General features: G+C 37.7%; 1 protein-coding gene across 1 annotated transcript; it reads right to left on the reverse strand.

The window, feature by feature from the left end:
• Positions 1-265: 265 nt before the first annotated feature.
• Positions 266-6,435, reverse strand: LOC118752487. The gene is made up of 4 exons (XM_036487401.1): positions 6,328-6,435; positions 855-1,053; positions 695-796; positions 266-632 (listed from the first exon to the last, which is right to left on the reverse strand). The coding sequence occupies exons 1-4, from the start codon at positions 6,433-6,435 to the stop codon at positions 586-588; spliced, it is 456 nt and encodes a 151-aa protein (XP_036343294.1). The 3' UTR covers positions 266-585.
• Positions 6,436-10,772: the final 4,337 nt, after the last annotated feature.

The raw sequence follows: 10,772 nt of genomic DNA on the forward strand, positions 1-10,772 counted from the left end.
CAATGAATTAACTTTTTATGGTATATTAAACATGCTATATATGTAGATATTAAAAATGAGATAAATTAAGAATGAGGGAATTTTGTTCACATAAAATTCTGACGAAAGAGAAATCCTATCGACAAATATTCCCAAATATTCAAAATAAACCATGGTTTCATTAAAATTCTAGTATACATTAAACAAAATTAATGGAATTCAAACAAGTCCTTTATTGAAAGGTGTGCGATATCACCGTCTTCAAAAGAGTCACAACTTAAAATTTGGCATTTTTGAGATTATGCGCTAAAAAGGTACACTGAGCTTTTATTTACCTTTCAGCTAAAGCTGGAGCAAATTTTTGCTATAATTTGTTAAAAAAAAGACCTAACGTAAATTCGCCCTAGCCCATATGATTATCATGTGCTAAGAAATAGTTTTTCGCATTTTCTGACAAACGTATTATTTTGAGTTGTGACCCTTTTGAAGACGGTGTGCGATATGAAGAAATGTACAAATAGTAAAGATGCAATTGATATAATGTATATAAATTAATCTTTTAAAAATTATTATGTTTGTTGCATTTAAAAATTACATGTTTAATATCTAAAATCGAATTATATTCGGTGGAGGGACACACAAATAATCCTGACCTGCACAAGTAAAAATCTTTATAAATAATTGCACTTTCACTTTTATGGGGTGGTATACTAACTTGTAAGTATGCAAATTCTCCACTTGGCCAAACCAAAAGGTTGCAGTGGTGAAAATACCCTCACGAGCGAACGTGGACGGACACACAAATGATCCTGACCAGCTTAAAAAAAAACTTTATTAATATTTGCACTTTCACTTTTATGGGGTGGTATACTTACTTGTAAGTATGCAAAGGCTGCACTCGACCAAACTAAAGGTTGCAGTGGTGAAAATACCTGCACCAGCGAACGTTAACGGACACACAAAGTGATCCTGGCCACGGTTGCCACAAAATAGGTAACTTTTCGAGTGTTTGGTAACTTGGCAACTTTTTTTTTTATTTTGGTAACTTTTGGTAAGTTTGCCGTGTATAACAGGCTAACCTAGTATTCACGCACGCCTAGGGACACGAATTTCGATACGATACGATACCATATCGATACTTTTGGCATTCGATACCGATATTTTCTACTCGATAGTTTTAAAACGATATATTTTGGAATCGAGTACCAGAACCCTAGTATCGTATCGAATGTCATAAACTCAAATTCCAACACTGAGGGGAAAAATTTTAGAATTAAAAAAACATGCTAAATTTATAAAAGAGCACCAAACCAACTCGTTTTAGATTTGAGTATATACGTTATAAAATATGTCGTTGTGAAGTGCACAGATGCTTTTTCGTAATTAAGAAGAAAAAACATTTATTTCATGTTCCGTCTGATGGTAATTCAACCCGGTCCCTCTTGGCCGCAACCAATTGTATCAAACGTCTTTGCACACTCAGCTACAGCCATACATGTAAAGGTGTTTTCAAATGCTGAGTTTGAATCAACATCACAGCGCGCGATTATTTATTTATTATTAACTGCTCCACAAGATAGAGACGGGTCAAAAGTTGGAATATTGTTTAGCTCCACTAAGGTTCTAATCAAGGAGCATACATTGCATAGTTCGTTTTAGAAAATACGATGTAGAAAGAAGAAACACTGCGTAAATTACGTGTAGGAACATTGAAGGTTATTCTTTCCAAGAGGTTAGGGCAATCAACCGATCCATTCAAGAGGTTGGCAACAAATGAGCATGCAAGATAAGCAGATCTACTACGTAGAGTTTGTAAATTTAGAAGTGCACAACGTGATTCATATGAGGGAATGAGAAGTGCACAACGTGATTCATATGAGGGAATGGGTTCACTAAAATTCAGTGAGCGTAAAGCAAATTTTATAACTTTTTTCTGTATCCGTTCTAATCGCGTGATATGAGAATTGTGGTATGGTCTCCAAATGAATGACGCATACTCCAACCTGGATCTTACTAGAGTAATATAAAGCATCTTCAAAGTGTATGGATCGTAAAAAGGTGAACTATTACTCCGGACGAAAGCCAGCATCGTGTATGATTTGCCAACTATATATTCGATATGCGTGGAAAAATTTAGTTTCGTGTCGAAATAGACACCGAGATCCTTGCCTTCATTAACATGATTAAGAGGGGATCCAGAAATATGATAGCGCGTGTGGAGCGGAATTAGCTTTCTGGTATAAGTACAATGTGAGCACTTATTTATATTTAGATGAAGACGGTTTCGTATGCACCAATCGTGTAGTTTAACAAGTTCTCCTTGAAAGGCAATGGAATCGAGTATGCTTTTAATGACAGGATAAATTTTGAGATCGTCCGCATATAATAGATATTTAGATGACGAGAAGCAGGACCCTATGTCATTAATAAATAAAATAAACAACAGTGGTCCAAGTATACTACCTTGAGGAACACCCGACGTCGCAATAAAAGGCTGTGAGTAGACATCCTCGAACACAACCATGCAATTTCTGTCAGACAAATATGATTTAATCCACTCCAAAAAATTAGAGTGGAAACCTATAGAGAATAATTTAGACACTAAGACCTTGTGAGAAACCCTGTCAAATGCCTTTGAAAAATCTATATATATTGTGTCGACTTGCTGGCCAGCTTGAATAGCAGACGGACAATCTTCCGTAAAAATTGCAAGATTGGAGACTGTGGACCTTCCTTCAATAAAACCATGTTGGTTTGGACTAATTAAGCTGCTAACTGAGAATGACAATAACTTTGAAATTGGTCTATAATTAGATACATCATTTTTGTTGCCACTTTTAAAAATCTGCATTATGTCATACCATGTATGTGTGTATGTGTTGTCCCCGCTGTGTATGCTTTGTATACATATACTTTCTTAATTACATATGAAAAAGCATCCGAGACGTGCAAAACGCCACCCGTGTAGAGAAAAATGTTTCATTTTAATACGGGCGTATTTGAATTGAATATTTCCATTATATGTACGTAGTGCATGTATAATAGAAAAATCCATTTTGTTAAGACTTTTCACTTGATTTAAATACGAACATTTTTAAACGGTAATCAAATAAAAAATGTTTATTCTTACAACGCGTTTTTTTTCTCAGTGAAGGATAATGGTATTAACAGCTCACGCTAATATTACCGGGGAGAGTTTTTCTACGCACGCACGAAAGTTTTTCTCATTTGATAAGCCCAAATCAATTTGCGTGCGTGATTTCTCAGAGTTGCATTTCCGTCAAATTTACAGAAGTTTGCCGAGAAAAATTTGAATTCATAGCCGCGCCAAAATGCCAATTGAGCATAAACGTCAAATCGAGATGACACGCAAGATAAATCTTGGAATTTGAGTTAGCTTTTTACGCACGCATATAAGGTTGGCCTGTAACAATTCTTCCCGATATAAATTGGGCTTTAAAGTGCAGAAATTTGTACTATGGATAGGATTGCATTGGTGGGATTTGAAACCGCGGCTTTGGTGTTAAAGTAAACACCTCAATCTCTACGTGTTGTAATAATAATAAAGTCCGGCGCTTAAACAATGGCCCGTAGTCATAGTCAAAATAAAGTCGACTTTAAAGTTAGTTGCAGCTTTTTGACATAATTTTCAATGGGATATCTGTCAAAAAAGCTGCAACTAACTTTAAAGTCGACTTTATTTTGACTACGACTACGGGCCAATATGTTAGTGTTTGGCCGAACTTCTCCTCCGATTTATCGCGAGAACCTTAATGTTGTGGCACAAACGGGGTGCCTACAGTTTTATGCCGACTCTGAACGGCGATTGTATTTTATGGGAAGCTGTTTTTTATTTTCAAGATTTGCGCACTTCTAACCGCTACACCCCAGCGGCCTATATGCGAGACCTATATTCAGATAAACTTTTTGGTTTTTGGTATCGATATTTGAAATATCGAGTCTTTTTATTCCGATATTAATGGGTACCCGATATTTTTAAAGCGATACTTTAAATGAGTACCATATCGATACTTTCGGTTCGATATCGTGTCCCTACGCACGCCACGTATTTACTGTCAAAAATTTCTCATGCACATACAACTTGTAAGGGACCAACCGAAATTGAAAGGCGTGCATATGAAGCTAACTCAATTTCCAATTTTTGTTCTGCGTGACATTTTGATTTGACGTTTCGCTCAATGAAATCAAATGCAAACGCATGCAAGCCAACTTCGGGTGACGCAAAAAAAAACAAATTCGACTACGTGCGTACTAAAACGCAAGCCGCGAATATTTGGTTAGCCTGTAAAGTCAGACTAAAAAAGTTGGATTAATTTGATAAATTGTACTGTGTTTGTGTGTAGCGGTGACAACCAGGGATGGAAAATCGAAATTTGAAATTATACCTAATTTGACAATAGAAATGTACCTTTTTGCTTTCAAATGCACTTAAAAAGTAGCTCAAAATTTTGGTAACTTTTTTATTATTTTTAGACAATTGCTACCAATTTAATAAATTTAAACATTATTTGCAATAACAAGAAATTGATTAATATATCGAAACAGTTGAATTAATACTGGTAAAAATGCAATAAAGATATATCTATGTATGTACATTGGGGTAGTCAAAATAAAAGTAAAATCGGAATTTTAATGCTCTCACCCTCTAGGATTGTACTTTACCGAAAAAATTATTTTTATATGGAAATCAAAAATATATTTAGGGGTCGCTCAAAGCACTCAAAGTGTTTCATGTATTTTATATGGGGAAAAGCATGTTTTCGTAGAAATGGTAAGCAATCTTTGAAAATCAAATATTTTTCGATCGGAAAACTTGGTTTCTCTTTTGGATATTTTCAATAATATTACGCAATGGTTTATTCATCCACTTTGTATTATTAACTATTTCTTATAGGGCCCCTAAAACCCTCAAAAAAATCGCTATTATTAGAAATCGTAAAATAAACAATTGGGTATTATTATTGGCAGTATCTTAAAGAGAAGCAACGCTTTTCTATCAACAAATATTGATTTAAGAATTCTATACCATTTTTACGGAAACTTGTTTTCACCCCATATGAAAAACATAGAAAACTTTTAGCGCTTTGAGCGACCTCTAAATATTTAAAAAAAAAATTGTATAATGTTTTTCGGTATCATTCATTCATTCATTTTATTTAACCCTGCTTATAAAATGTATATTTTTAGCAGGCTTTCTAATAGTTACATTTGAGTTTACATGTTTGAGAATTACATAATTATTAAAAAAATATACTAAAAGTGAAAGTACTTAAAAAAGTATTTCAGAAAATTACATTAATTTACACAATTTATTCATTTAATATCGCAAACAGTTAACAACATAGAGGTACACCATGTAGACTGTAATTTGATCGGTCAATTGGAATATATGCATTGGATTGCTTTCAAACTCTTTTTGAAGTGGTCCTAGGTAGTAGTCCCTAACGGAATAATAAATTGAGCAGATGCTCGAGGCTTTCTATTTCGCCTAGATTGCACTACGTACATAAAGCATTTGGGTCTATTTTGTAAACCAGGCCTTTGATACAAAACCTTATGTAGTACCTCGTAGGCAGCCGAGCTTGAGCTAAAATTTTACTCAAAATATGACTTACTTATCCACCGTTGCAAGAACAAATTCCCGCCGGAGTAGATTACAGATATTTCCGCCTTTCCCAATCGAAATGGACATACATGCAATGTAGCCACTTTGCTACAAATCCCTCAAAAGGTGAGGAGTTTTTCACTGTTCGCAAAGAATTTAATAAAGAAACAACACTGCAAATATTTCTTGTTGCCGCAATGACATGTTCACAATGATATATGAGCTGCCATATCTCCTTGTTTACAAAAATTTTCTTAAATTTTTTCGCGAGCAACTTAGTCCTAGTTAGTACCTAAATTCCGCTTGGTGTACCGAACGTAACTTTTGGTTCGGAAAAGTAGGAAAAAGTAGTACTTTTCCATTCCTGGTGACAGAACTACTAGAAACAATTGCATTGATCAAAAGGTGTTCGCACGAGCGATTTTGCGTTCAACTTTTCCTTTCAACTCACGCAGGGTTGCACGAAAAAAAAGTTGAATGGCTAAATGTTGGCTGGCGACCAACTTTGTTGAAAGGCCGTTCAACCAAAAGCAGAATGCAAAGTTGAACAATGCAAACGCCTTTTCATGGCGAATATTTTCATATTTTCTTGTATTGTGATATTTTTAGCCATTCATTTTTTTTCGTGCAACCCTGCGTGAGTTGAACGCAAAAGTTGCCTGAAAAATCGCCGCGTGCGAAAGCCCTATCAGACAGCACAGCGCTCAGCAAAAATAACTAACCACATATCGAAGAAAATTATCGGTGGTCAGTCTACTCGTTAATTTATCACAGTGTGGGGCGCCTGTCACACGTCCAATATTTATTGTGATATTTGCATCGTGACCCATATTGATGGATTTCAAAATAGTGATGGATCGCGCGGGAATGCTACATGTTTGAAGCAGATGCTAAAGATAATAAAATTTATTTGGTAAATTTTAAGTTTTCTCTTTTTTAAGTTTAAAGATTGAAAGTTTGAATAATAATGAAAATTTTCTTTTTGATTGACGAACCACAAAAATCACTTAAATCTAAAATTTCCAAAATTACAAAGTTGAAATGAACACAGTACAATAAAAGGTAATAACGCAAATACAAACCCTACAATACTCCTCTTCTAGAGAATTAATGTTATATAAATTAAAAATAACTCGTTTCTTATTTGATGTTGTGTTATTCATTATATTAGTGTTTGTTTCTGGTATTAGTTCTGTTTCAATGATTGCTGGTTTTAGTATGTCTAACGGAATTGTTTTAACCTCATTATCTACTTCAAGTTTGAAATATTTTTAGCTTTTTCAACAACCTTATAAGGTCCTTCGTATGGTGGTTGCAATGGTTTTTTATTAATAACACGCATAAAAACCAATTTACAAGTCTCCAAATTCTTTGGTATATATCCACCAGTATCAGAATTTTGATTATACCTTCAATTTGATTTAACATTTTTAAATGTTCCCGTAAATTACCTAAAACTCCAGTTGGGGAAAAATTTTCTTCAGATGGAACCACAAGTTCACCGGGTAGGCGTAAATTTTGCCCAAAACCATCTCAGATGGTGTGGCTGAAATACTTTCTTTATACATCGATCGTAAACCCAGAAGTATCATCGACAGCTCATCATACCAATTGTTGGTTCCATTTCTAGCCATTATCGTAGCTTTTAACTGCCTGTGAAACCGTTCTACCATACCATTCCCTTGAGGATGATATGCAGAAGTTGTAACGTGATGACTACCAAGCAATTTTGTTAGTTCCGAAAACAATTTTGACATAAACTGAGTACCCTGATCTGTAGTGATTTTTAACGGTACCCCAAAACGTGAAACATATTCTCTAAAAAATTTATTTGCAACCACTGCCGCTGAAAAGTCCTTTAATGCGTATGCCTCGGGCCAACGCGTGAACCTGTCAACTATTGTAAAAATGTAACGATGTTCTTTCGATACAGGAAGAGGTCCAACAATATCTTAATGAATATGCTCAAATCTACTTTTGGGAATCGGAATTTTAATTACTGGAGATTTGGTGTGACGATTAACCTTCGATTTTTGTCAATTTATACATTCTTTTGACCAAATATTAATTTCTTTGTGCATTTTTGGCCAATAGTCCTTTTTAGACGACGTGTAGCTTTTGTACCAGGATGTGTAATGTCATGTAACATATTAAACACTGTCTTGCGTAAACAATTTCGAACAAATGGCCTAGGATTCTCACCTGTTATTTCACACCAAATATTAAAATTTAAAAGTGGAATTTGAATTAATTTAAGGTTATGTGATGTGTCTCCAGATTTTAATGTGTTTAGTTCCTCGTCCTGTTCTTGTTCATTTTGTAAAACTTTGAAATTCAGTTCTGTACCCTTAATTGCATCAACTTCGAAAGCTCTAGATAATGTGTCAGCTACAATGTTTGCCTCTCCTTTAATATATCGTATGTCATTAGTAAATTGTGCAATTAATTCCATATGTCTAGTTTGTCTCGGACTACGTTCGGTTTTTGAACTCAAAGCAAATATCAAAAGCTTGCGATCTGTAAAAACGGTAAATTGTCGTCATTCTAAGAGATAGCGAAAATGTGTAATGTTCAAATAAGTAGCTAGCAACTCCCTGTCAAATGCACTGTACTTAACTTCGAATGGAGAAAGATTCTTAGAAAAGAAAGCTAGTGGCTCTGATTTGTTATCAAACGTTTGATGTATGACACCACCAATTGCCGTATTAGATGCATACAATAGCATTTTCTGACTCCTTGTCAGTTGCCTCACCTGCTAGTTCAAGTAGAACTTATGCAAGGCTCACTGTGTGTTATACCGCATTTCCTGCTATTGGTCCATATGCCAACGATGCCGGTGTATTTCATTCAGACACACATACTAGCAAGGTTCTTGGTTCCCATGCCAGCACACTTGCGGGACCATATGCGCACACAGCCGCTGCGCCATATCCACCAAATCCTATTACGCCTGCCGTCATCAGTGATAGTGGAACCAACACGACTTCTTTTTTGTACGCGACCGCCCAGCCTATGGCCAGCACAATGTGTGGACCGTCTTATGGTCCCACCACCGCTGGAACTTATTCCAGTGTTGCCACCGCCTCAAGTACGCCTTCATATAATCTTACCGCTGTCGGACACCATGAAAGCAAAGCCTCTGCTACGTGCGCAGGTGCCACCTCTGCTGCGCATAACGTCGGCGCTAACAATATTACTGCTGTGCCTATGGCTGTCCCTGTCACACATTCGCAGTAGTATTTTGCCAATGGTGCGACTTGTCAAGCCGCGAACGTCCCTCAGCAATCAATGAGAATTCCAGAAGTACTATCAACGTCTTTTGCAACGATTCCGTCTACATTTTCAACGGGGTATAACCCGTTAGGTGCATACTCGCCTGGTTTAACGCGTGCAAGTATTGGTAGCCTACGATCAAATGGAGTAATGGTTCTCCGTAAATTACAAGATTTGCCTGAATTTAGTGGCCACGCAGAAGACTGGCCAATATTTTTCACGGCATTTCAGCAGTCCACAAACGCGTACGGGTACAGCAGCCTTGAAAGCAACCAACGGTTGCAAAAAAGCTTGAAAGGAGAGGCACGAGACACTGTCAAATCGTTGCTAATACATCCAGAGAATGTAGGTAACATTATAGAACAACTGCGTTTTCGCTTCGGACGACCAGAGCAGCTAATTCGAAGTCAGCTGTCGCAACTGAGGGAAATATCACCTATTTCTGAAAGTGGTATAGTAAATTTAGTACCATTCGCTACCGAGGTCAAAAATCTCGTAGCGTTCCTGCAGGCAGCAAATGGATACCTGCATCTTACTAACCCGACACTGATAGAAGAGCTTGTCAGCAAGTTACCATTGAGCAAGAAGCTTGAATGGGCCAGATACTTGTCAACAGTACAATCGCATGCAACCGTGGTCCACTTCAGCGATTGGTTAACACATATTGCGAATTTGATTTGCTGTGTGCAGGATTATGAAAGTCGCGAGCCATTAAAACGTCGGACCGTGTCGCATGCAGTAGAAACGCAGAGTGAATGTTTTGATGAGAAACAGCAAAATCGTGTGGTAGAAAGGCCACACACCCCGTCGTTGAAATGTGCTGTTTGCCAAAATTCACACAAGCCAGTAGAATGGCAACGTCTCATTGAAGCAACATCAGCTGATAGATGGAATGAAGTTAAACGCAGCCGCCTGTGCTTTTCATGCCTCAGCCCAGGGCACTCAACTCGAGAATGCCGCCGCCGTAAACCGTGCCACATCGATGGGTGCCAAAGGATGCACCATAAAATGCTTCATGATGACGAACAAAAACAAATGCAGCCCGCAAAATCCGTATGCGCGTCTCCGGCACAGCCACTTGATGTTGACAAGAAGCCGGTTTTGAGCTGCTCCACCAGCGCAAATGAGCGTATGCTATTGTTTCGCATACTGCCGGTAACTCTACATGGTGGAGGAAAAAGCGTTGAAACGTACGCGTTATTCGACGAAGGATCGTCTGTCACATTGGTTGACAGCACGCTCTCCCAGGAATTGGGTCTACATGGCCAGAAGCGAAGCCTCAACCTACAGTGGTATGGAGGAAGAGCAACTCAGGAGCCAACCTTAATGGTGGACTTGTTCGTCAGTGGAACTGGCATGAAGAAGAAACATAAGCTTCGAAACGTTTACAGCGTGTCAAATTTCAACTTGCCTGCGCAGAGCCTGAGCGAAGCAGACCTACGAAGTTCTTCACGCCATTTGCAGAATTTACAACTGGAGCCATACAGTGGAGCAGTGCCAAAGCTTTTGATAGGACTTAACCATTGCCATCTGGGCATACCTGCCGAGATCATGCAAATTAATTGTATCGGGCCGTACGCTGCCAATACTGAGCTTGGTTGGACCGTGTTTAGGCCAAATGTGGAAACCTCATCTAGCACGCAAGTATGTTTGTTTACGACGCCAGCTTCAGATCAAGCGATGCATGATCTGATTGCAGAATACTTTGAAACTGAGAGCTTCAGCGTAAAGACATTTCCGCCAGTTGAAAGCGCGGCTGACCTGCGCGCGAAGGCAATTTTGCATTCAACAACACGCCGAACAAACGGTCGATATAGCCGGCCTATTGTGGAAGTATGACGATATTGAGATGCCCGACAGCTACGAAATGGCGCGAAAGCGATTGATAAGCATA

Source organism: Rhagoletis pomonella, unplaced genomic scaffold (genome assembly GCF_013731165.1).
Source record: "Rhagoletis pomonella isolate Grant_MI unplaced genomic scaffold, Rhpom_1.0 Rhpom_scaffold_01546, whole genome shotgun sequence".
NCBI lineage: Eukaryota > Metazoa > Arthropoda > Insecta > Diptera > Tephritidae > Rhagoletis > Rhagoletis pomonella.

What these genes read in the sequence shown, in the direction of transcription:
- LOC118752487 (XM_036487401.1), bottom strand. Translation starts at nt 6,435, where the DNA reads ATGGGTCACGATGCAAATATCACAATAAATATTGGACGTGTGACAGGC. An exon ending in CAGCCTTTGCATACTTACAA is followed by an intron (nt 797 to 854) that starts GTAAGTATACCA and finishes TTTTTTTTTAAG; the next exon opens with CTGGTCAGGATCATTTGTGT. An exon ending in GAGAATTTGCATACTTACAA is followed by an intron (nt 633 to 694) that starts GTTAGTATACCA and finishes TTACTTGTGCAG; the next exon opens with GTCAGGATTATTTGTGTGTC.